A 25,547-nucleotide genomic window follows, 5' to 3' on the forward strand; every position below is an offset into this window, starting at 1 on the left:
GTGGGTGATCAGGTCTGCTAACTAAGGTCAGGACCCTGCTTGGGAAAGAATGGGACTCTGACGCACAGCCGGGGGACGTAAAGAGTGGAGCCCCTGAAGATCTTGAGTCCCCAGATTCCTCTGAACCCTCAGTGCTGCACCCCTCCCGTTATAGGCTAACACCTCCCCCCGACAAGGAGACCCTGCAGAGGTCCCTCTTCTATAAATCATCCCCCACCCCCACGACCAGCACCCATGTCCCCTCCCTCCTGCCCGCTGGGCCTAGGACTAGGGTTAAGTCCCAGAATAACCCAGCCGGGGATGTTGGGCCGAATAAGGGAGGGGGGGACCTGGACCCCAAACAGCCAGAAAACCCAGCCAGCATGTCTCAACAGAAGCCCGTGGGTGAGTGGGAGTGGACCCAGGGGTGCTTGATCAAGGCACTGCTGTGTAAGACCGGATGAGGAAGAGTTTATTGATTTGGAAGTCCCTCCTGAAATTCAGGACTTCATATGCTGGCAAGAAGCCCAGGAGAAGGTGCAAGCGTGCTGCTAGCAAAGCTTCTAGAAAAATGGACAAGTTTAAGAGCCCTGCTGAGTGAGATCCAAATGCCGATACTGCTTGAAGGATGGGGGAAGATGGGGCTCAAAGTTCAGAGAGGTGGGCGTGTGAGGGCGGATATGCCACATAAGGCCAGGAGAGCCACCAAATTATGTCCCATGGAAAAGCAGAGAAGACACCTTTACCGAGGCCGTGTGGAATAGGCCAGTGAGCAGATCCGGCACTAAGCACCCAGCACTAAGCAGCTCGAGCGGCCCCCTCCATAGAAGGCATCACCATGGTCCCCGAAGGGCACTGGGGATGGTGGGACCTTGAAATACTACCAGCCACGAGACAAGGCTGACCCATCAGGTGGACACAATTCTCCTGTGAGGGGGAAGGGTCGAGGGGGCAGCCAGGAGGCCCTGAGCCCCAGAGACTTAAGGAGCTGGTCATAAAATAGGGAGTCCCTAGGAACAGACTAAATGGGCCACAAACCACGGAACTACTCAATCTGCACCATCAAAATACTTCCAAGACAGATCATTAGGACACAGGGAACTTTTCCCCAAAACGACACCATCCCTTCCCCAGTGCTTCCCAGGGAGCCCGTCTGTGACCCACGACGACTCCAGAAAACATATGATCCTAGAGAGGGGTGTGGGGGGAGGAAGAAACTATAAAGATCAGCATTAGAATAACTATTAAAATTTGAATATAAGGATCTATTCCTTATATGTGCTGTAAGAAATGGTAGCATTGTATCAATGTTAAAATTCTAAATCACATCTCTGCTCTGTTTATCTAACAAGATATCCATGTGGTGAGGGGACCACATCGAAGTGTTCAAGAGGAAAGGGGTCTGGGCGATTTTGACCTGTCAATATAGTTTCATCAGTTCTAGCAAACATTCTAGTCCGGGCGGGGGGGTGTTGACAGTGGGGGAGGCTGTGCATAGGAGGGCCGGGGGGTCTCTGGGAAATCTGGGGGCTTTCTGCTTAACTTTACTTTACAATACATAGTCTATTTTTTGAAAAAGAGAGAGACGGGGCACCTGGGTGGCTCAGTCAGTTAAGCGTCTGCCTTTGGCTGAAGTTGTGATCCCGAGGTCCCAGGAAGGAGCCCCGCGTCGCGTCAGGGTTCCTGCTCAGCGGGGAGTCTGCTTCTCCCTCTGCCCCCTGCGCCCAGGCTTGCGCTCTCTCTCTTGCTCTCTCTCTCAAATAAATAAATAAAATCTTTAAAAAAAAAAGAAAAAGAGTAAAGGGGCGTATTATCTGCAACATGCACTCAAGCAGCAGTACTGTACAAACTCGGATAAGATGTCCATGTGGAGAGAATGAGGAACCGATGTGGCAAAACATTCTGGGGGAAGGGCATAAGGGATTTCTTTGTACTCATCTTGCACATTTTCTCAGGGTTTCAAATTATTTCAAAATAAAATGTTTTAAAAATAATAATAAAGCATGGACTTTGGAATCGGGATATGCGGACTTAGGCCCTAGCCAGACAACCTGCCAGCTGTGTGACTTCCCACCTCTCCGAGCCTTCCTGTCCTCCTCTAGAAAAGGAGCCTGCTGACCCCGACCAGCCTACCTCTAGATGTGGCAGCAACAGGCCTACGGACAAGGAGAGACCCTTACTGGGCGGGCGTGGTAGTTAAGATTCTCCGGAGAAACAGAACCAATGGGACGTATAGATCGAGTTTAGGAATTGGCTCGTGCTGTTGTGAAGACTAGCAAGTCCAGATTCTGTAGGGGAGAGTCTGGAGACTCAGAAAGAAGTCGATGTTGCAGCTTCAGTCTGAAGGCCATCTGCTGGCGGATTTCCTGCTTCCTCAGGAGAGGTCAGTCTTTTTTCTTTTAAGGCCTTCAACTGATTGGACGAGGCCCACCCATGTTATGAAGAGCGTCCGGCTTTATTCGAAGTCTACTGATTGAAATGTTAATCTCATCCGGGGGGGGGGGAAGCCTTCACAGAAAGATCTAGAATATTGTTTGACCAAATATCTGGGTACCATGGCCCAGCCAAGTTGACATACACAATTAATCACGACAGCAGAGAAGAGCCCTGTTCTTCCCACATCTCAGGGATTTCTTTTTTGCCTTCTGTATTTTTTATTATTGCTAGACAGAGGCAACCAGTGGGAGCCCTCTGGGGGGTTCATTTTCATATAGCTCTGGATGGACTTGCACATCTGTCTCCCCTGTGGCCTGTGCTCTCCTGGGCCTCTGTCCCACCCTTGCTGGGCATGGTAGGTGCCTGCTAAGGCCGCGCAAGTATCCACAAGCATGCTGAGGACCTGGGCACAAAGAAACTCCCGCCTGCTGACCACTCTGGGACCTGTACGTGCCCAATGATGTAGTCGTGGAATGTTAGTGTGTTTGGTGGGGTCTGGAGCCGACGGCCATGAAAGAATTCTTGAGACGTCTTTGGTGCAAAAAAGGTGGTTTTATTAAAGCACGAGGACAGGACCTCCTGGCAGGAAGAGCTGCCGCCCTGGGATCGTGAGGGGTAACTGATTATATACTTTGGGGCTGGGGAGAGTAAAGCCAAGGCAAGTTCCCAAAGGATTTTCTTTTCTTTTTTTTTTTTTAAGATTTTATTTATTTATTTATTTGAAAGAGAGAGAGAGTGAGAGAACACAAGCAGGGGGGAGCGGCGGAGGGAGAGGGAGAAGCAGGCTCCCCGCTGAGCTGGGAACCTGATGCAGGGCTCGATCCCAGGACCCTGAGATCACGGCCTGAGGAGAAGGCAGCCACTTGACCAACTGAGCCACCCAGGCGTCCCAAAAAGGATTTTCATATGCTGAAGACTCACAGCGTCCTGGAGGCCTTGCCACTGTCAAGCTGAGGTAGATTTTCCCTCTAGCAAAGCACTAATGTTAGGACAGCTGGGAGTTTCCTGGAGGAACATTTTACTCCGCCTGCCTCCAGTATTTGTCAGGCTGCAGGTTAGAAGGTATTTAATTTTACCTATATTTCCCTCTGCCTTTGTGTCCCACATCACCCAGCGGCAGAACCAGACCCTGAGTCTGGCTCAGACTTTGCCTTTCTCTGTGTCCCTGGGCAAATCAGTCCCCCTCCGGGTCCCCTTCTCGCTGCTCTCACTGACTCTGACTTCCCAGGCCCTGGAGACAAGGGTGTTACAAAGGAAAAAACCAAGCCCCAAATGCCCCCCATGACAGCAAACCGAAACTTAATTACAGTTTTAACCTATGCCTGGAACGTGACCTTTGAAGAGTCGGCCTGAGATTCCGCCAGCACTGGTGATGTCATCTGCAGGATAAACACTGCCGGCCCAGTTCCTTGGCCCCAGAAAGATGCCCTGGCCTGAAACGGTCCTTTCTTTTCCTGTTAACAGCTTCTTGCTCCGTCCTCCTTCCCATAAAAACTGTCCCTTGTGTACAACTTCTGGAGCTCTTTCTACTTGCTAGGTGGGATGCTGCCCGATCTATGAAGTGCTTGATGAAGTCAGTTAGATGTTGAAATTTACGCCATTGAATTTTGTTTCTTAGCAAGGGGAGAAGGGAAGAGCCTTGAAAGACGACCTCAATCCCCTGCAAAAGATAATTTGCTTAACAACTTCTTAAATAGCATTTGCCAAGTGCCCCCACCCCCCTCCCCATTCTAACGTGAACCCTACGACAGAGGTACCACTGTTATGCCATTTCACAGATGGGGAAGTTGAGGCACAAATAGAGTGGGCAACGTGCTCAAGGACACACGAAGCATGCATCAAGTCGTCCTAAGGGGGCCCCAGACTCTGTTTAAGTACAAGGACACCCGGGGATGGGGCGCCTGGGTGGCTCAATCAGTTAAACTTCTGCCTTCGGCTCAGGTCATGATCTCAAGGTCCTGGGGTAGAGCCCGGCCTTGGGCTCCCTGCTCAGCGGAGAGCCCGCTTCTCCCTCTCCCCACTGCTCGTGCCCTCTCTAGCTCTCTCTCTCAAATAAATAAATAAAACCTTCAAAAAAAAAAAAAAAAAAAAAAGACCCCCCGGGGGGGNGAGGAGCTGACCGCCTGCTGCCCACCCTGCGCGGGGTGGGCAGAAATCTCGAGGAGGAAGTCAGCTGGGAGCATTCTGTGAGTTTCGGTTTCTAGGCTCTCGCCTGGTGATTTGCCGTTTCCTGGTTCTTTTGAACGTGAGTTTTGGTTTCCTGGCTCCAGGCAAGGGAGTGGCTCCTTCTCTCCCTTGCATCCAGTTCGTGGTCACCACCGCAGACAGCAGGAGCCATGGGGATCTGGGCGTCGCATCTCTACTCTGTGCCGCCTGAGAAGCTGGATGAACTGATCGAGAACTCCCTGAGGCCCTATGGGGAATGTCAGAAGCACATCGATGACACGGTGAACGCCGTCTGTGCCGTCCTGCAGGAAATGGAGCAGATCCCCCGCACGATAAGTGTGGTGAAAGTGAGTGGAAGGCTGGGGGTCAGGGTTTCTGGAAGCCTGGAGGTTCCGTGGCCACCGGAAGGAGTGATGTGGTGCTGAGTGTCTTCCGGGTGACAGGCTTTGGGTGCACAAGACATTCTCTTGCCCTCCCCACCGTCGAGGTTGGTGATGGAGCACGGCTTCAGGAGCAGTCTGCCTTGACTCCTGTGCAACCCGGGGCAGGTTGCTTAACCTCCCTGTGCTTCAGTGTCTGCATCTGTAAAACGGGAGAGGAAGAATCCTCATCTCAAACTGTAATGAGACTTAAATATATAATGTTCGTGGTACGGGGCCTGATACAAAGTTAGTGCTCAATAAATGAGCTGTGATTCCTCACCGTCATTGTTTCTATCCTCCCTTTTCACGGAGGAGTAAACTGAGGCTGGGTGATTTCTCCGTGGTTTCTCAATGGCAAGAGGGGGTGGATGTCATCAGGCAGAAATGTTTGGTGCTAGGGGTACAAATCCCAGGGCTGAGGCTGAAGATTCTGGGCCTTTGGGGGGAGGAAAATATTCTGGGAAGGGGGCGCGGACCCTAGGCTGGGAGGGAGTTAGAGGTCCACCAGCCCTGGAGCCCCACTTCTCTGCCTCCTGGTCTCTGCCTCGTGCATGCCCAGCAGCCCTGGCAGTAAAGACACCTGCATCCTTGGAATCCCCTTGGCCTTGAACCAGACGAGGCACCTGAGGCACAAGGAAGTGACTTAGTAGCTGGAGGCAGAGCGGGACTTTCAGCCCAGATTGTCTGCTCAGGAACCCGCGCCCCAAGCAACGAGGCCATCCGGCCTCTCAGTGTGGTTCACTTTTTCCTAATGAAAATAAAACACAGGAAAAGGGCACAGAGCTAAGTTTATATCCCGACGGATTGCCACAAACAACACACCTGTGTCACCTACGCCCAGATGGACCAACGAAACCTTCCCGGCCCCAAGGGCCCCGGGACCCGAGATCCAGTCCCTACCCCCACCCCTCCCCTAACCGCTCCCTGGACTTCTGACAGCCTAGATTCGTTTTGCTGTTGTTGTTTTTTTTTTTAACTTTGCGTCATTGTGGGGGTGACCAACCATGCTGGTCTGCCCGGGACCGCGGGGTTTTCTGTGCTAAAACTGGGAATGTCCCTGGAAAACCGGACAGGTTGGTGGCCGGATAGACATGAAATCAGGCCTGGTGTGGCTTTATTGTGTGGCTTCTCTGACGTCATCCTGTTTATGAACTGGATGTCGCTGTGTGCAGGCATTCACCACTGCAACGCTAGCAGTGTCCCAGTGTGCGAAGACACATTTGTCTGTCCTGTTGCTGATGGCCCTTTGAGCTGCCTCCAGCCAGAGGCTCGGAGGAGAGCTGCTGCTACGGGCGTCCCGATTCAGGTCTTTGGGTGGACAGATGGACGCCTGCCACTCAATTTTAAGACTCTGGTGACACTTGCGGCTTTTGCTTGACTTGAGAAATACCACGGCCTGCTGGGGCGTCCGGGGACCCCAAAGGGTCCAGAGTTTCACATCTGCATCTCTCTCACTGGCAGGGCGGCTCCTATGGCAGGAAAACGGTGTTGAGGGGCAGCTCTGATGGGACCATCATCATCTTTGTCAGTGACCTTGAGCAGTTCCAGGATCAGAAGAAAAACCAAGATAAAATCCTCAGTAAGATCTGGCAGTGTCTGAAAGACTGTCAGCTCACAATGAAGCTGCCGGCCAGAATGGAGGTCCAGGGGTTCCACAGAGGGCTCACCTTCCAGCTGTCCACAAAGTGGCAGACTATCGCTTTTGAGGTGCTGCCTGCGTACAACGCGCTGGGTGAGTTGCTCCTGGGCGTGTGGAGGGCACTGGTCTGCAGAGGTGTGTTGAGAGAACAAAACCAAAGAAAGAGGCAGCCATGGGGGTCCTTGAGGCTGGGGATGAGATAGGTACGTTCCAAAGCCAGGGACCACATACCTTCAAGAGAGGAGGTCCCTCCTGCCCTAGGCTTACTCTCGTCTCTAGAACTTTCCCCCCATCTCCTAACTGACTTTGGAGAAAATGTCCTAGATTCCAGAATCTAGACCAGAGTTTCTCAAACTATGATACGCACACAAATCACCAGGGAACCTTGTTTAAATGCAGGTTCTGATTCAGGAGATTGGGGCAAGGCCATGGGCTGTGTGTGTCTAACCAGGGCCATGCTGCCACTGCTGGTCCACACACCACCCCTGGGGATTTAGACTAGAATAAATGTTTGAGGAAGAGGATGGGGCGAATATCTGGGAAAAGTTCAGCTGGGGCAGGCATTTGGATTCTGCCTTGTGACCAGGTCAACATCAAGGCAACTGGTTGCCCTTCCATGGGCAACTGGTTGGACAAATGGACGGTTGGTTGGATGGATGAGATGGATGGATGGACAGACAAATGGACAGATGGATGGACAGATGGATGGGTAATAGATTGCATGGATGAATGGATGGATGGAAGGAAGAAAGGAAAGATGGATGGTAGGATGGAAGGAAGGATATGATAGATTGGATGGATGAATGGATGGATGGAAGGAAGGATGTATGTATGGATGAATGGATGGAAGAATTGACAGATATGATAGGTTGGATGGATGGATGGAAGGAAGGGAGGAAGGAAGGAAGGAAGGATGAATGGGTGGATGGTTGGTAGACAGGAAGGAAGGACAAAGCTCAGCCTAGTGACAGCTCAGTCTCAAACACAGGTGCATGTAATCACAAACTGAAACACCAGAGCTGAAATTAAACCCCTCATTAAGCAAACAGGAAAACTGAAGGGAAGGAATGTCCCAGAGACACACAGCCAGTTACTGACAGAACTAGAATAAAAGCCCGGATCTTCTAAACCCCAAGCTGGGATTCCTTTAAGATAAAGACACACACACACTTCGGTGACTCCCATCGGCGGGAAGGCAACCAAGTTAGAGAAAAGTGCCCTGGTTTGGAAGGTAGGCAGCCCTCAGTTGCTATCCTGGTCCCACCTCTTACCCACTTTGCCAACTCTAAGATCAGACTCGAAATGGCTAGTTTACAGGGCCTTACTACCCGAAACAAGGGCTGGTGTCAAGGTGAAGAGACCCCGTGTGACTCAGAATTCTTAGGAAATCCTAGATTTCCTCTCGTTCCTAGTATGGTGGCTGAGACTGGGCCAGAGCGCCCTCTGCTGGGCTCACCCCAACATGCAAGCAAGGATGGCGTGAAAACGGTGAACATGCTCTTCCTCCCATGTGGTATCTAGCCGCTGCCAGCAGGTGGTGCTACAACTGCACACTCCCAAGCGAGATCCCTCTGGGGAAGGACAGGGCAAGGCTTGCTTTCTAAGAAAAGTAACCTGCTGGGGGATTCTCAAATATACGTCGGTGGGAGTGAATGAAAGGAGCAAGCTGCCCACGGGCTCTTCTTATTTCTGTGTTTGTAGAATGTGCTTGTATACAGTAGAGCTCGGCTGGCAAGAGTGGAAATCCTGTTGAAATTCTGTGACGCTATCAACATCCCTCCCCTCCTTGGCATACCCTTCCTCACCCCCACACCGGTGGTTCTCTAATTTCCACGGGGATCGAATCCCCTGAGAAACTTAGTAAAACAGAGAGGACCAAGCTCTCTCCACTTGGGTGTCAGACCTCCTGCCAAGCTAATCTGGACTTGAGAGCCTCCTGGGCCCGTGCGCTGGATCAGCTGTGCAGCAGGATTCAAATTGGCACCCAGTTTGAGAACCGCTACCCGGCCTCACAGGGTCCAGTTCTGAGGGGAGTGTGCCTGCCCGCTGGCCTCTACCCCCAGCCTCCAGCGCCCTGCGTTCCCCTAGCCTGCCTCCTCAGCGTCCCTGTACCCTTGCCTCTCGGAAACAGAATGTTCACCGGCTGGGCTCCTTTAGCAGAATACACCATATGCGATCTATGGACCCTATTTTCTTCCAGGTGTATGCCAGCCGTGCCAACCCCATTTGCCCTCCTAATTTGGAGCTCCCCCTTCCTCACTGATAATTGTGTTTCCCATCCTTCCGTTTCTGCTGATCTTGCCTTAGGCCAGCACCAGGGTTTTCATGATGGTCATTTTATTATCGTGCCAGGCACGCTGCCCCTTGCCTTTTAGGCGATCACGTCGGTTCCCTTACAGATAAAGCCACCGACGTTTGCTGCCGAACCCCAGCAGACCTTCACAGCCAGCTCCTTGGGGGCGGGCCGCCCAAACTCCACAGGCTCTCCATTTCTCTCTCGCACCAGGCTTAAGCGAGAAGCCCAGCCCGCAGACCTACCGCGAGCTCAGAAGAGCCTTGGACACGGCAAAAGCACAGCCCGGCGAGTTCTCCGTCTGCTTCGCAGAACTCCGGCAGAGGTTTTTCCATAACCGTCCCAGAAAGTTGAGGGATTTGATCCTCTTGGTAAAGTACTGGTACCAACAGGTAATTTTCAAATGACGTTTCTAGTGCTGTCGTCCAATTCCTTTTCACCGAGATCATCCATGGTCAGCAAAGTACGACGCTCTTAAGTTTAGAGCTCAGTGCTTTTTTTTTTTTTAAGATTTTATTTATTTATTTAGAGAGAGAAGGATAGCATTGTGGGGAGCAGAGGGAGAGAGAGAATCTCAGGCAGACTCCCCGCTGAGCACAGAGCTCTGTGTCAGGACCCTGAGATCATGACCTGAGCCGAAATCAAGAGTCAGACGCTTCACTGACTGAGCCCCCTGGGTGCCCCCAGCTCAATGCATTTTTATGTCCTTTTTAGCAACATCCAGATCAAAATAGGGCAACTTTCCTGCATCCCAGCAGCTGTCTCCAGCCCTTTCCTGGTTAATACTCCCCCCAAAGGACCACCGTCCTAACGTCTGTCACCACCAATCAGTTCTGCTCGTTTTTGAACTTGAAATCAATGGAACGCACCGTATATACTCTGCTCGATGTGATGCCCGAAAGATCTGTCTCTGTGGCCGCATGTAGTTGTGTTTCATTGCTCTGTAGGATTCTGTTGTCTCGGTCTGCCACACCTTTATCCCTTCCGCTAATGGACATTTGGGTCGTGTCCACACTGGGGCTATTACGAATTAGGTTACTAAGGATATTCCCCTACATGTCTTTTTGTGAGTTTAAGCACTCATTTCTCTTGGGTAAATATACAGGAGTGGACGTGCTGGGTTATAAGCTATCTAGATACATATACACGTGACATATTTATATATGTATATATGTGCACATAATAAATGCATATGCAGACGATATACTGTATTATTACATTGTATATAAAACATATATCATTACATAAATATATGTACTATATTAAATATATGTAATAATATATACATTTAACTTTAGGAAGTACTTTTCCTAAGCGGTTATACCTGGCGACACTCCCGTCAGAAATGCAGGACAATTTCAGGTGTTCCACACCCTTGCCAACACTTGGTACTAATATCCATCGAATTTTAGGAATGGCATCCTTTTAGTCACTGGTGGGGGAAGGTGACTTCCTAGAGACTTCTGATTCCTTGATTTCAGGCCCCTGGCACGGTGGGGGGAAGAGGGGGACTGGGTCCCCACATTAGCCACTGCCCCTTTCCTCTCCCACAGTGCCAGGAAAAGATGAAAGGTTTACCCCAGTCGGCCGTATACGCTCTGGAGCTGCTTACAGTCTATGCCTGGGAACAGGGGTGCAGAGCAGAAAACTTTGACATGGCTGAAGGCCTCAGAACTGTGCTGGGGCTAATCAGACAGCAGGAACAGCTGTGTGTCTATTGGATAATCAACTACAACTTCGAGAATGAGACGGTCCGGAACATTCTGCTGAGCCAGCTCCGATCGTTGAGGTACCAAGCTTCCTCCCACCCTCTCTCTTTACTGTTTGTCTGCAAGCCAGACTGTGCCCTAAGCCTGAGGGCTCAGCCCCGTCCTTCCCAGCCAAAGAAGCCCAAGGAAGCGCCGGTGAAACCCCAGCGGCGGTGGGGAGGGAGGCAGAGTGGGTCTTCCTGAAAGAGGGGAGGCTGACCAGTGCTTTCACGTTTCAGACCGTCCTCACATCTTGCCCCCCAAACAAACACTCGAGAGGTGCTTCCCCTTTTAGAAGGAAGGGGCTAACCATCTTAGTTATTTATGGAACATCTCTGCAAAGCAGAGAGGGCAGGAGCAGAGGGTCTGGACGTCTCAGACAAAGCACCTGAGCGACCGAGAGGAAACGCGGGTGCTCGAGTCCTATCCAGTCCTCCTTCCCCAACGTGGATTTCTTCTTCCACGTGCAGCCCAACTGATTTTTTTTTTAATCTCATGGAATTCATAGGCCAGTAATCTTGGATCCAGCTGACCCAACCAATAATGTGAGCAAAGATAAGGCTTGTTGGCAACTTCTAAAGCAAGAAGCTCAGAGCTGGTTGTCTTCTCTCAGCCCGAATGAGTCACCTGGACCATCGTGGAATGTTCTGGTGAGAGAGCTTTGCAAGTATATCTCGGGTCATGCTGCAGGGAGGGCGTCCTGACACCCAGACCCCGCTCTTAGCCAAGAGCACCATGTGTGGATTTCCTAGGGCTGCGGGGACAAAATGTCATACGCTGGCGGCTTACAGCAAGAGAAATGTATTCTCCCACAGATCTGGAGGCTAGAAGTCCAAGGTCAAGGTGTGGGCTGGGCTGTGCTCCCTCTGCAGGCTCCGGGGGAGGACCCTTCCTTGTTCCTGGTGGTTGCTGCTGCTCCTTGGCGTGTGGCCGCATCCCTCCCATCTCCACCTCTGTTGTCACATGGCCTTCTGTGGTGTGTTGTCACAATGTCTCCCCTCCTTACATGTCTGTCTCCGTGCCTCCCTCCTCTTCTTGTAAGGACACCTGTCCTGTTGGACTCATGCTTACCCCCCATGGTCTCGTCTTCACTGGATTACCTCATACAAAGGCCCTATGTCCAAATAAGGTCACATTCACAGATACTGGACGTTGAGACTTCAATGTATCCTTCAGGGGGATACGTTTCAGTCCATAACACACCATTAGGGGCCACCCTTTTCTGTTAAAATGATGGTAGGGAGCAAAACTGGACAGAGAGAAGGGCACCTGGAGATTAGAGATTTCGATTCATTGCTGCAGGGGAGAGAACAGGTGGAGAGGTGGGGACAGACCACGTGGACCAGAGCCCCAGGTGAGCGCGTGGCAGCCGCCCTCTCCCCATACTGGAGCGCAGATCAAGGGGCTGGCTGTGGGGCAAATACACCAGCTTCCGCTCCCCTCCCCCAAGGGAGAAGCCATCTACCACCGCAGAATGCCCCGCGCTCTCAGAGCTTAGTGGAGAAGGACAATTCAACAAGAAAGTTATCAGTCTCGGCCACTGAATCCTTTCTGCTTTCTGGGGGTCATGGGATGGCAGGGGGACAAAGGTGTCATTTGAGGCCACATAGGTCAACCAAATTCCACATTTCACAGACACAGGACTAATTTACATCCAAAGTATGGTAGGCAGGGATCTACATTCCATTTTGCACAGAAAGGTGAGGGTCAACTGAGCAAAGACGGGATATAAGTGAGCCTCCCAAACGCCTGGGGCCCTAGACGGGAAGGACCCCGTGGACGGGGAGCTCCCTGCCTGGATCCAGAAGGAACAAGGTGCGCCCACTCCTTGTCCCGACTTTCCCTGGACTCTGGTCTTTGCTCCCTAACCTCGATTTTCTTGGCTTCCTTAAACAGCTTTTTAAAAAAAGTATCCCCCCCAACTTTATTCTGAAAACTTCCGAACGTATAGAAAAATGGTTCAGTGAACCACTGCATTGACCTCGACGCCCAGATGTTTAACCTTTGACCTCTCTAGCTGTGTTCCGGTCTGTGTGTGTGTACACAGACTTGTCATCGTCATCCTCAGTGTTGTGTCTGCTGTTTATACTGAGCTGCTGGAGTTGGCTTGCCAGATAAGAACATCCTCTTAGCTCACCGCACGCAATGGTCGAATTCCAGAGATTAAGATGAAGACCTTATTACCGTCCAGCTACAGTCCATTTCCCTGTCTTGCCAATTATCCGAAGCATGTTTTTGATAGCCAGTTTTCCCCAGCCCCGGAGCCAATGCTGCCTTTAGTTCTCGTGCTGCCCCACAAGCTGTCTTTTGATCCCCGCTTTGGCTCTTTTTGTGTTCTACCCAGTCAACCTCTGTTTCCAGAACTAGGAGTCCATCCCTCTCCCGAGAGCTGGTGGAGGCCACTCAGGCCCATGACCGGCTGCATCAGGGCATCTGGGTGCTGGAGGGCATGTGCACACACACACACACACGCACGCACGTGCATGCGCACACCTCCCACGATACTCAGCCCGTGGGAAAGCAGTACTGGCCATGAATCTGCCTTCGAGCATCAGTGAGGTCCACTACGAACATCTAGGGCGACCAAGGTGGACCCTCAACTTTTTTTTTTAAAGATTTCATTTATTTATTCGACAGAGATAGAGACAGCCAGCGAGAGAGGGAACACAAGCAGGGGAAGTGGGAGAGGAAGAAGCAGGCTCATAGCAGAGGAGCCTGATGTGGGGCTCGATCCGAGAATGCCGGGATCACGCCCTGAGCCGAAGGCAGACGCTTAACCGCTGTGCCACCCAGGCACCCCAACCCCTCAACTTTTAAGCTAACCAGCCCACCCCCATCCCCAAGGAGAGCTGGCCCATCTTGTCGTGCTTGCCAGCAAGGGGTCGGTATCTATACAGAGCAGTGTGTTTCTTCCTCTTACCGCTGCAAGGAGGAAGGAAGGAAGGAGAAACAAAACCACAAATTTCAAGGCTGAAAAGAGCACACGTTTAATTTAATTTAAAGCTTCTAGCCTTCAGTCTCTCGATAACACCAATGCCCCTGCCTCCCTCTTATAAGGACCCTTGTGATGACATTGGGCGCACCCAGATAATCCAGGATAATTTCCGCATCTCAGGATCCTTAGCTTAACCATATCTGGAAAGTTCCACATTCCACATAAGGAAACACAGGCACAGGCTCTGGGCATTAGGACGCGGACTTGAGGGAGGTGGAGGCATCACCCCCCCTCCCACCTCTAGGGGCCTCTAGGGTAGACTGACTGAGTGTTTGGGGCAGGGAGCAAAAGAGCCCCCCATGGGGCATCATGACCCATGATGCATGGCGCAGACCCCACGGTCTGAGCTTTTCTACTGAAGAGGAAAGAATTGCACATCTGTGTGTGCCCGACCCCATTTAGAGATCAGAATATGATTTCTTTCCAGAAGTGACCACAGGTGCAAGGAAGTGGCACGTCCCACCCTCCACAACCCCTTTAGGAGCAGAGAAAGTGTCCCTTCAGACTGAACCCACAGCCCCTCCGATCCCAGGCTGGCTGTCTCCTCAGCACACTGAGAACGGTAGAGGGGGTTGAATCGTGTCCCCCAAAACTCCTGTCCACCTACAGCCTCAGAATGGGGTCGTCTTTTGAAGCAGGCTCTTTGCAGGCATCATTAGTGAGATGAGGCCATCCAAGATTAGCATGGGGTCTGACTCCAGTGACTGGTGTCCTTATAAGAAGGCACCCGGAGACCCAGACATGCAGGGGCCAGAGTGGTGTGTCTATAAGCCAGCGAAGGCTACAGTTGCTGGAGCTTCTAGAGGCTGGAAGGGGCAAGGAAGGCTCCTCTCCTAGAGCCTTCAGAGGGCGCCCAGCTCCGCTGACGCTTTCAGTGCAGACTTCAGTCTCTGGAACAGTGAGAGAATACATTTCTGTCTCTGGAAGCCCTCCAGGGGTACGTTGCTAAGGCACCCCTGGGAAACCAATCCCCAAGGGCACATGTGTGCAACAGAAGCTGATAAAGCCCGAAAAGGCTTGCGTGTGATCATTTCTCCAGAAATCTGCAGTCCCTGCAGTTAATGGGAGACTAAGGGGGGCACAAAGGTTAAAGGGGACCAGCCACAGAAGTCAATGCCACACTCAGAACAGCTTCGAGTCCCTGGAAGGGTCAGATCTCTCCTGGGGGTATGAAGAAACGAAGTTTTTGTTTCGGGTGGGGTGGTGGTCCTTGGGCACCGCCCTGAACTCTCCCGAGTGTTCTCGCGGTGTGTCAATGCAAGAGCTGAGTGTTCGACCACCCTCCCAGCCAGCGCCGCTGTTCACCACCCCGGGCCATCTTCTAGACAAGTTCATCAAGGACTTTCTCCAGCCCAACAAACAATTCCTAGACCAGATCGCGGTAGCTGTTGACTTCATCTGTAAATTCCTTCAAAAAAATTGCTTTCGACGTTCAGCAACAAAGGTTCAGAAGATTGTCAAGGTGAGCACTGGCCTTTCTCCGCGGTTCCTGGAGCTCTGCAGTGCCTGCGGGTGGACAGATGGCACCGGAGGAGGGAGGGAAGCGGGAGAGAGGGGCACCCAGGACCTGGCTGTCAGCAGGGCTGCTGGCGCACTGCTTCCATCATTAACAACATACCTTTGGCTCATACGAGCTTCCGGGGGCTGCCGTGGCCCTTCGCGGCTTTGGCCTGGGACCTGCACGTCTCCTGTCTCCACCTCTATCTCCCCATCACCTCTCTTCTGCGGGTCTCCTCTTCTTTCTCTTGTCTCCTAGGGACACCTGCCGTTGGATTTAGGGTCCACAGACCCCTCACTCAATGACATCTACTAAGACCCTTTTTCCAAGTAGGGTCATGTTCTCACGTTCCCAGCAGACATATCTATTGGAGGGGCTACCATTCAAACCACTGTCGCTTCCAAGCGCGGTGTGTACTGAACCAAAAAGTGACTTCTTTCTTGTTTTAATGACCACAGCCTGATAAGTCCCATCAACTGAGCTAGAGATTTCGGCAGATTGGGTCATTCTTGTCCATGGCTCAAGGCCACGGGCTAACACCCTTCCCTCCATCAGTTGGTCAGCGACCAGATAACCAGGTGCCCAGGGTCATGAGGAGGGAGCAGGGAAGTGCCCATACGGTGCCAAAGAGACCAGGGTCCCTGCAGCCCTGAGACCCGGGGAGCGGCACCAATATCCCGTGAGCGTTGAGTAAACTGTCTCACTGAGGTTCACTGGAGTGAATTCATGGTCACAGGCTGAGTTCACAGTCAATGTTAGAATTGTCAAAGCTCGTTTCCTCCCTTCCTTCCTGAGACCCCCATTAACACGATAGTAAAAAATAAGAAAAGGTGTGCTGGCATATCACAGGAGAAAACAGGAAGAGAACCAGCAACGCACAGGACGTTGCTTTCTGTCTTCCCGCAGTTGGAAAGGTTTGTCTGTCGGGTGACAGGGAAGGCGTCCCCTGAATGTGAGGAGGGGGCATGGAGTGGCCCGCCAAGGCCAACACTCGCACACCAGCCCCATGAACGAAGCAGTTCGGAGCACCTGTTTACAGGGAATAGAACACCCTCGCCTCGCCCCTAACCCGTTGCCAGGCATTTACTACCCATGGGTAAAACAAACGTGTTCTCTATAAAAGTTGAGTGAGCTTTCTGGGGGCACCTGGGGCAGCAAGGGTGAGGGTTGGTGCCCAGAGCAAAGCCCCCAGTATCGTGCACTGGAACGATTCTCTGTGGGGCAGCTGGCCTCTCCCTCTCCCCCACTTGCCCTCGAAGCAGTCAGCTAAGGAGCTGTGCCTAACAGACTCCTTAGAGCAGAAAGGGAAGGAGAAAGAGGAGGAGGAAGGGAGGAAGAGAGAAGAGGAGGGACGGAAGAGGAAGAAGGGGGGAAGTGGAGAAGTCTGTGTGGCAGGGACAAACAGAGCCCGCATTTACTACCCGACCCCTTACAGAAAGTTTGCAGAGCCCTGTACCTAAGTCATGAATATTCATCCCATGATCCCCAGCTTGCAAGAGCAAACAGATGATTCAGGGAACAGACGAGGAACTTTAATGCAACGATTGCGTCCAGTTTGATTTCTTTGAAGTCACAGGAATTCACACAAAGCTAAACAGTCTTTGGGAGAAATCTTTAGGAAGTTGACGTGAGAAGAGGGTAATTGGTAACTAGCCCATCAGTCGTTTGCATGTTAATAATAAGCACATCAAAGGGCATGAGAAAACCTTTCGAACAAAACTATTCTTTTGAAAAATGTGAACGCTCTGCTTTGGACTCAGCCCTAACTGGACCCTAACCTGGAACCCTAACCTTGGCAACCTCACTCATGAGCCCACTGGTGCCAGCCCGCGGGGGCGAGGGGCGAGGGGTCTAGAAAAGGCTGTATCTCAGCTTGCCTTTCTTCGCTAGGGAGGGTCGACGGGCAAAGGCACAGCTCTGAAGACTGGCTCGGATGCCGACCTCGTCGTGTTCCCAGACTCGCTTAAAAGCTACGCCTCCCAAAAAAACGAGAGATGCTGTATCATCAAGGAAATCCATAAACAGCTGGTAGCCTGTCAGCAGGAGAAAGAGTTTGCAGTGAAGTTTGAGATTTCCAAATGGAAGGCTCCCAGGGTGCTGAGCTTCTCTCTGAGATCCAAAGTGCTCAACGAAAGCGTGAACTTTGATGTGCTGCCTGCGTTTAATGCACTCGGTGAGACCCCCCCCCCCAGACCTTCGCTTCTGGAGGAGGAAGCCGTGTTCTGGGGTGACGGGGCAAGGTGGGGTGGAGGGAGAGCCATGTGACCTTGTAATGGCTCATGGGTCTAGCGCCCCCAGCAGGTGGCATGAGTAATGGCAGCAATCCCTTACACCTGTGAACATGTTCGTTCTTTCTCACTTAAGGATCCCCAGGATGCCAGAACCACATTCCTTATATTCTTATGTTCCTATGGTATGGCTCACAATACCTATCAGAGAACGGGGTCTACAGGAGTTCTGTACACATTTATAGATAACGTGCCACGAGTATTAGTGAAGGAAATGAAAGAACAGCCTGGGAAGAATTCTGAGGCAAAGACAGGAAATCTGGGTGCCTTCAATCTGCTTTGGAAATTTGGTTCATGAACGACAGATACATAATGTTGTATTAAAAGAAACCAAGACTATTTCAGACATTTTTCAAATCAGAGTCAAGAAAACTCTGATACCTTCCCTCAGAATAGTTCTTAGCGTCTCTAGAGAGGAAATAACAGCATAGAAGGGGGTCGGCTAATGTTTTTTTTAATTTTTACTTTTGGTAAAAGGCAAGGTAGCAAGTATTTTCAGCTTTGAGGACCATACAGTTTCTGTCACAATGACTCGACTTTGCCATTGGACCCTGAAAGCAGCCATAGGCACTATATTAACAAAGGAGCATGGCAGTGTTCCAATAAAACTTTATTTGCAAAAACAGGAAGTGGGCCAGATTTGGCCTACTGTCCATAGTTAGCAAATGCCTGATCAGTGTTGTCTAAAAGGTCTTTCTGTGAGAATAGGAATGTTCTGTATCTACTGAGAGCTTGAAATGTGGCTAGCGGGACTGAGGAACTAAATTTTTAATTTTATTTCCTCTTGGTTAATTTGAATGCAAATAACCACATTGTTTGGTGGCTACCATATCGGACAGTGAAAATCTAAATAATACTTAAATACTAGCTCCTATACTCATATAGACCATATAATTTTTTCAGATATCTCATTACTCCCAGTATCTTAGACATCATTCAAATATACCAATAGAATTCCAAGTCATTTCCCAGAATTAAATTAAATTGGTCAACAATGTTCAAAAATGGTTACTTTTATGCATAGTAAAGCATAAACTAAATATCTGCCCCCTGCTAGGTCAACTGAATTCTGGCTCCCCACCCAGCCCCAAGGTCTACGCTGAGCTCATCGATCTGTATAAATCCTCAGACACCGAGGGCGGAGAATTTTCTACCTGTTTCACGGAGCTGCAATGCAACTTCGTTGTTTCCCGGCCCACCAAGCTGAAGGATCTAATTCGTCTGGTGAAACACTGGTACAAACAGGTACGACAGCCCTCATTCCAGCTATCTGCAATTGTTTTTATCGAGCTCTGTGACCATGAAACCGGTTCCCATCAGGTGTTCCGTGTGCCCACACTCTCTCATGCTGGGGGCTGAGCCGCTTTCAGGACTCTGTCCACTAATCTTGCGGATCTCTGTGGAGTCCCCGTCCCCAACCCCATGAAGTTGGGTGAGCTCTAGCGTACCCCCTTCTGTCAAAGCTGCCGCGTGTGGCTTATTTTGCCTTTGCTCTGAACCCACGGAGAATTCGGCAGGAATCCAAGTGATTCTGCCTACCAACGGCAGGTGAAATTGGGAATCTGTAGGCCCGCAGGTCAGCAGCACGGCTTACCCGCCGCTCAGCGGCCATGCGTAGTACAAACAGATACCATTCTTGGAGACAGGTGCAGCTACGGGCAGGACCAGGGGCTGCACTTTCTATAGTGGTTAGCCTCCCTTCACTTCCGTCAGGGCCTCGCACCCCAGGGAGCTTCTGAGTATCTCCATGACAGCAGACATCCAGCCCAGCATCGCTTTTTCCTGAGATGTCTCCTTCCCGTATACAGCTCCCTGAGCTCCATGGTTTGCAACCCAGACACAGAGAAATGGCCGTACGCCCAGCCCCAGGGTGCTCAGAGGGCTCGGGGCTACGGTGTGACAGCGAGCGAGTCACTTCCCCTCCCCGAGCCTCCTCATGTCCTCATCAGAAACGTCACCTGTGCCTGCTTGGTGGGCTTGTCGGAGGATCAGGAATGACACGTGAAATCTCTGGCCCCACAGTCAGCACACAGTGGGCGTTTTGTAAACGGTCATTGTAGTATAACTCGAGGGAGTCCTACATGGCCGCAGCCCAACCCAGAAATCTGCTAAGTGAGCACCTGCTCAGACCTCCAGCAGACCAGTCCCATCGGCACGGCGTCTCGTGCCTCGGTTGCCCCACTGTGGCCCCAGTGGCCGTTAATGTGTGGTCTCTGCCGCCCTCTTTGAGCTCCCTGAACCTCCCAGCCTTCACCAGCACCGTCTGACGTTCCCCTCCTCCCTCAGTGTGAAAGGAAACTGAAGCAAAAGGGGTCTCTGCCCCCAAAGTACGCCTTGGAGCTGCTCACCATCTACTCCTGGGAGCAGGGGAGTGGAGCAGAGAATTTCGACACCGCGGAAGGTTTCCGGACCGTCCTGGAGTTGATCACAAAATACCAGCAGCTCTGTGTCTTCTGGACGGTCAATTACAGCTTTGAGGATGAGACTGTGAGGAACTTCCTACTGACCCAGATCCAGAGAACCAGGTGCCCCAAACCCTGCCCCCTCCTTTTCTTAACTTGTTTCCCTCTGGTGCTAGTCCAGCGACCTGGATTCTCCTCCCTGGGGCCGTGATTCGTTATTCCCCACAAGAAACTGAGGATGATGGAGGGTGGGGGAGGAAAGGTGCCAACAACAGAACCTCCCATAGTCTCCGGGGAGGAAATCCTGGGAGGGGGGATGGGCAGGAGAGAATGTCGTCCAGGAGGAATAGAGAAGGAAGGACCAAGATCCAGGTCCCTGGCTTGTTTCCATCTTCCTAGGTCGGAAGGAAAAGCGTAGTTTGTCGGCAGGTCTTATAGGTACAGAAGTCGGAAGTGTCTCCCTGAGAAATAACGCTGTCATTCCTTCAAGGCCAATTCAGCCTACAGGAGAATGAGATTTTATTAGATTTATTAGATCAGGTTTTATCTACCCTTTCAGACCTGCGTCCCGCAAAACCACTACCCTTCAAGATAGCGGGGAATCTTAGCGTGTCCATTCAGTGCCCCTGGCAGAGCACAAAAACAAAGGAAGCAAAAGAAAAGGAAAGAGAGGAAAGAAAAAAGAAAAAGGAAAGAAAGAGAAAGACTAGAAGAGAAGAAAGAGAGAGCAAGATACCCTGGGCTGCCTGCCATGGGCGTGGCCGGTGTGACATCACAGTTGATGAAATTATGCAGCGTATTTCAGTCGAGCTAACAGGAGGGAGATGTTTATATGATGCCGTCCTGTGTATGATAATGAACAGCTTTCAAAATACTATTGGCAAATATGATTGCATCCTAGAAAATCACTTTGCACTCTATCAGTACGTTTGAATTACCAGCATCTAAAACATAGGACAAGTTGTTTTAGCGCTAAGAGTGGAATGGGCCCCCAATTCCGAGGCCACTGGTTTTATTTTTTTTATTATTATTATTTTTTTCTTTTCGAGGCCACTGGTTTTCAAAAGCAATACTTCTGACTCTCCTTTAGGCCCGTGATCTTGGACCCAGCTGACCCCACCGGTGACGTGGGCGGAGGGGACAGATGGTGTTGGCATCTCCTAGCAAAAGAAGCTACCGAATGGTTGTCCTCTTTCTGCTTCAAAGATGGGACTGGATATCCTGTACGATCGTGGAAAGTGCCAGTAAGAATAATCTAAAGGCAGTGGCCTCTGGAGATGCCCCCGTGACACACGCTGAAATCCAAGAACGTCCTCTGCTGTAGCAACTTGGAATTTATTCCACCACAAAAAACAGATAGCCCAACTCAGGAGCTGAGAACAAAACAAAACAGGCTTTTTTTTTTTTTTTCTTCCCATGACAAGCAATCTTAAGGCAGGGGACCCAGGACTCACACAACAGCTCTATGAGCGGCCTTTCTCCACCCGGGCACTGTGGGCTTGTAGGGGTGGGCTCGTTCTTTGTGCTGGGGGTCGTCCTGGGCAGGGTCGGATGCCGAGGGGCATCCCTGGTCTCCATGCCCTGGAGGCCAGTAGCGGCACCTGCCATGGTGGCCATCAGAAATGTCTGCAGACATTGCCAAATGTCCCTGGGGCGTCACCGGCTCTTTCTGGTGACACGTTCTTTAGGCGTTGATTTTCGTCCTGATCACACTGCATCTCAGGCAGCAGGTTCGAGTCCTGGCAGGAGGAGCAGTGAGGGGGGAGACACTTACCTGGGTATCTCATTAGAAGCCTCATCCAGCAAATTCTCTTACGTTTCATTGCCTAGAACAGTCATGAGGCTCCCCGTAACTTAAAAGTGACTCCAAAAAGGGGGGGTATGTGGGGCGGGGGTCTTCACTGTGGATGGAGGTTGGCTCAGCTGACCGAGAGTGTGTCACACCTGTGAAAAGCTCCACCTCCTTCCGAGATACCTGTCACCAGGTACACCTGGCTGTCCCACCAGCTTCTTTCTCGACATTCTTTTAAAGCAGGTTTTCTCAGCCTCAGCAGCTACTGACATTCGGGCTGGATAATTCTTTGTCATGGGGGGTGGGGGTACAGGGTTGAGCAGCACCCCAAATCTCTACCCTCTAGACGCCACCCAGTCTGGACCATGAAAAATGTCTCAGGATGTGGCCTCATGTCCTGTGGGAAGCAACACCGCCCCCGGGGGAGAACCTAACTCCAGAAGACCTGCCCAGCTCTGGAGTTCGCTTCAGTTATCCGATCTGCACTATAACCAGTACCAAAAAATTGTCCCTGGTAATACTAACCCTCTCAGATACACTTCCTTCTTCGTTTTCTCTGACTCTTTTAACCAGTGGTTTTCGCTGCTTAGGATACGTCTTATTCTGGCGCGTGTATTTCTCTCTAGACAGTGCAGACGCCAGGCAGCTGTGGCCTGGGGATGCGTCCTATTGTCAATGAGATGTTCTCATTCAGAAGTCGTGGAATCCTGGAATGTAATGCTAGAAGAGACTTCTAGAGGTCATCTGACAGCTGCCTTTTAAAGAATCACCTTGCTGTCACCACCAGGTCCGCTGTCCTCTCCTCCTCTCGCTCCTTTGACTCCTCTCATATCAAGACCACCAAGTCCTTCATAGCATCACCCTGCTGAGTGCTTGCTCGCAAGTCACCCGCCTTCCTGGACACCTGCGCTCCCGCCAGCTTCACGGGTGCCAGTGTTCTGTCAGCCACTGTGTGTTTTCCAATGAGCTCCTTCCTTTTCCTTCAAGCCTAAGCAGACGGGTCTCCCCGTATCCCCAAAGGGAAGCCCTCTACCTGCCTCTTGGTTCCTATAATTCCACGATCTTGCTCTCTCACTCCTCCACCTGGCCCACGGAACCCTGTGTGCCCTTGTGGGTTGAAGTCTCCCCAGCCAGTGGGGAGCCAACGTCTTCTTTGCCCCGTAAACTCTCCAAAGGCTTGGATTATAATTGTTGCCTCACATACATGATAGCTTATTGTCTTTTCCTCCTGTGCCTACCTTTACCCCCCAACCATGAGGAGTGTCTTCTTGCAAAATCTCAAGGCTTTATGCTCTGGGTGTACCTTCAGAGATACTTGGATGTCTAAGTGTTTTAACCTCAAATATCCACTTAAAGTTTTCTTACCACCACATAGACCACGACACCAACTGTCAGAGAATCAAGAGTATATCTAGTCTTTTCCCCACCTTCTGGCACAGAGTTTCAGAACCCCCTTGGAATGTCCCCCGTAGGAGAGTCTTTGGCGTTCCTAAGGAGCCCTATCCAACCATCCCTCAGTTTATGCTAACGAGGTCTGGGCCCTTCGGTAAGAATGCCAAAGGAGGGATCGGCCACGCCAGCGATGCCAGGCATGTGATGAGAGGGTTGAAACTTTCAGCACCATCCCCCCAACCTCCCAAGAGCAGAGGGGGCTGTAGACCTGAGTTCAAGCACATGGCTAATGCTCTCATGAGTCATGCCTTTGTAATGAAACCCCAGTAAAGACTCTGGATGCAAGGCTTGGAAAGCTCCCTGGTTGGTGGGCAGAGCAGTGCGTGGTGACGATGACGCATCCTCAGTCCGTGGGGAAGGGCTTCTGCGCTCGGGACTCCTGCAGCCCTCACCTCCTGTGTATCGCTTCCTCTGCCTGTTCACGTACATCCTTTGTAATAAGATGGTGATTGTAAGTATGGCATTTTCCTGAGTCCTGTGAGTCATTCTAGCAGGTTATTGAACCTAAAGGGGGGTCGTGGAAACCCAGGTTGGCAGCGGGGGGGGGGTGCAAGTAGTCTGAGGACCCCACTCGCAGCTAGCATCTGAGGGGGAGGCAGCCTTGCTGGGAACGCACCCTTTCCCTGTGAGGCCTGCACTGGCTCCAGGCACGGACAGAGTGGGACTGACCTGCAGGACCCCCAGTGGCTGTCAGGGGTTGGACTGCATCACCGCTCTTGTCCAGAGCAAGGGCAAAGGCAAGAGCCCTTGCAGAGAAAAATGACTGCTCTGCATTCGCATTGACTCAGTCTACAACTAGATACCAGACCCTTCTAGATGCCCCCACTTGCACTAGAGACACAGACCCGAGACCGTAAGACCGTAAGACGCTGCTCCGTCCTCGCAGGGTTTAAGATGTACCTAGAGCCACATCACCTGAGCCCCTTAAATAAAAATGAGCCACTGTGCACAACCGCATGGCCAGTGACTTGGGCGTAGTGCATTAAACCTGCAACAGTAAATACAGTAAGTGACTCAGCGTCCCACAGGAAGGAAGGAACCATCCTCATCCTTTCCTGCCAATGTCTTCTCAGCATTCGGCAGCCATTTAAGTTCATGAAGAGCCAGGATAAGAGAGTGTTTGCAGGGGCGCCTGGGTGGCACAGCGGTTAAGCGTCTGCCTTCGGCTCAGGGCGTGATCCCGGCGTTATGGGATCGAGCCCCACATCAGGCTCCTCCGCTATGAGCCTGCTTCTTCCTCTCCCACTCCCCCTGCTTGTGTTCCCTCTCTCGCTGGCTGTCTCTATCTCTGTTGAATAAATAAATTTAAAAAAAAATCTTTAAAAAAAAAAGTGTTTGCAGTGACCAAGAAACACGCCCCTGGTCTTCACTGGAAGGAACGAGAACACCAACCTTTTCTTCAGAAAACCGGCAACTCCCAGCAGTGAAAAGGATATAAGTAAGCCCAGCCTTTCTTGTACAAACTGTATTTCAGGATAAACAGACAGCTATAACTAATAAGGAAAAATCTTTTTGTTTTTTTTTTTTTACAAAAGAATTCTACTTAATATTTGTTGAAAAGGCAAAAATTAGAAATGTCGCCATTTTGCAACCCTCGCTGAAACGAATGATCAGGCAGAGACTATGGGTGGATGGGACCAGTACGAGATGCGGGGAGGGGGAGTTCTGTAACGGAAGGGGGCAGACCATCACCTCCCAAACCCACGGTCTGATCAGAGCACCAGGAGGAGAGGGACATGGGGTGCCTGCTGGTGGAAGGCAATATGGAGTACATCCATTAAGTCAAAAAAAAAAAAAGTGGCCATAAGAACAAAAGGAATTGAGTCAGCAAATCCCAGAGAAAATGTGGAGGCCAGACACACTTCATAGGGGAGAACATGGGAGTAAAAAGCAAGGAGAAGAAATGTGTGTGAAAGGGAAATGAGCCAAGAACGTAGCAAGAATTCAGTTAGCAGAGCTGAAGGTCAAGATCCCAGGCCCATGGTCCACTCTCAGTTACCCTGGCAACAAGGCCTCCACTTACCCCAGAGGAAGTAAGCAATGATTAGAAGCAGCCAATGGCAAGCAGCCTGAGGCCCAGGAAGAGTTTGGGAAGAGTTTGAGTGGCAGACGAGGAATGAGGCCACCAATGGGAAGAACTGGCGGATAAAAGGATTATCTGGAGGCTGTCTGCTGGAGGGGTTCGGCAGAACCCCTGAACCGAGGCTTCTCCAGCCAAGTTTGGTCAAGTCAGAGCAGGTAAAATGGTACCACTCTGGTTGTTTCTTGACATCAGTGCCTGGGATGAATCTCACACAAGGAAAAGACAAAGAAAACTCACTCTCCTGTCTTTCCTGGGGCTGCCTGGAGTGGGGTGTAGACCTGGAGGGAAGCACAAGGAGCAACATGTGAGGACTCAGTAACCCAACCCAACCAAGAGGGTTCCATCTGAGCCCCC

General features: G+C 51.2%; 1 protein-coding gene across 2 annotated transcripts; it reads left to right on the top strand.

The window, feature by feature from the left end:
- Nucleotides 1-4,611: 4,611 nt before the first annotated feature.
- OAS2 (2'-5'-oligoadenylate synthetase 2) lies at nucleotides 4,612-23,573 on the top strand. Of its 2 annotated transcripts, XM_002925239.4 has the most exons (11): nucleotides 4,612-4,928; nucleotides 6,465-6,735; nucleotides 9,149-9,327; nucleotides 10,489-10,724; nucleotides 11,192-11,333; nucleotides 14,967-15,140; nucleotides 17,067-17,349; nucleotides 18,522-18,709; nucleotides 19,751-19,989; nucleotides 20,957-21,110; nucleotides 22,285-23,573. In XM_002925239.4, exons 1-11 carry the CDS (start codon nucleotides 4,752-4,754, stop codon nucleotides 22,393-22,395), a joined length of 2,154 nt encoding a protein of 717 aa, XP_002925285.1. In that variant the 5' UTR covers nucleotides 4,612-4,751; the 3' UTR covers nucleotides 22,396-23,573. The 2 variants fall into 2 exon arrangements, with proteins under 2 accessions (XP_002925285.1, XP_034495118.1); XM_034639227.1 differs by having other exon boundaries at nucleotides 20,957-23,573.
- Nucleotides 23,574-25,547: the final 1,974 nt, after the last annotated feature.

This window comes from Ailuropoda melanoleuca, chromosome 12, assembly GCF_002007445.2.
Source record: "Ailuropoda melanoleuca isolate Jingjing chromosome 12, ASM200744v2, whole genome shotgun sequence".
Lineage (NCBI taxonomy): Eukaryota > Metazoa > Chordata > Mammalia > Carnivora > Ursidae > Ailuropoda > Ailuropoda melanoleuca.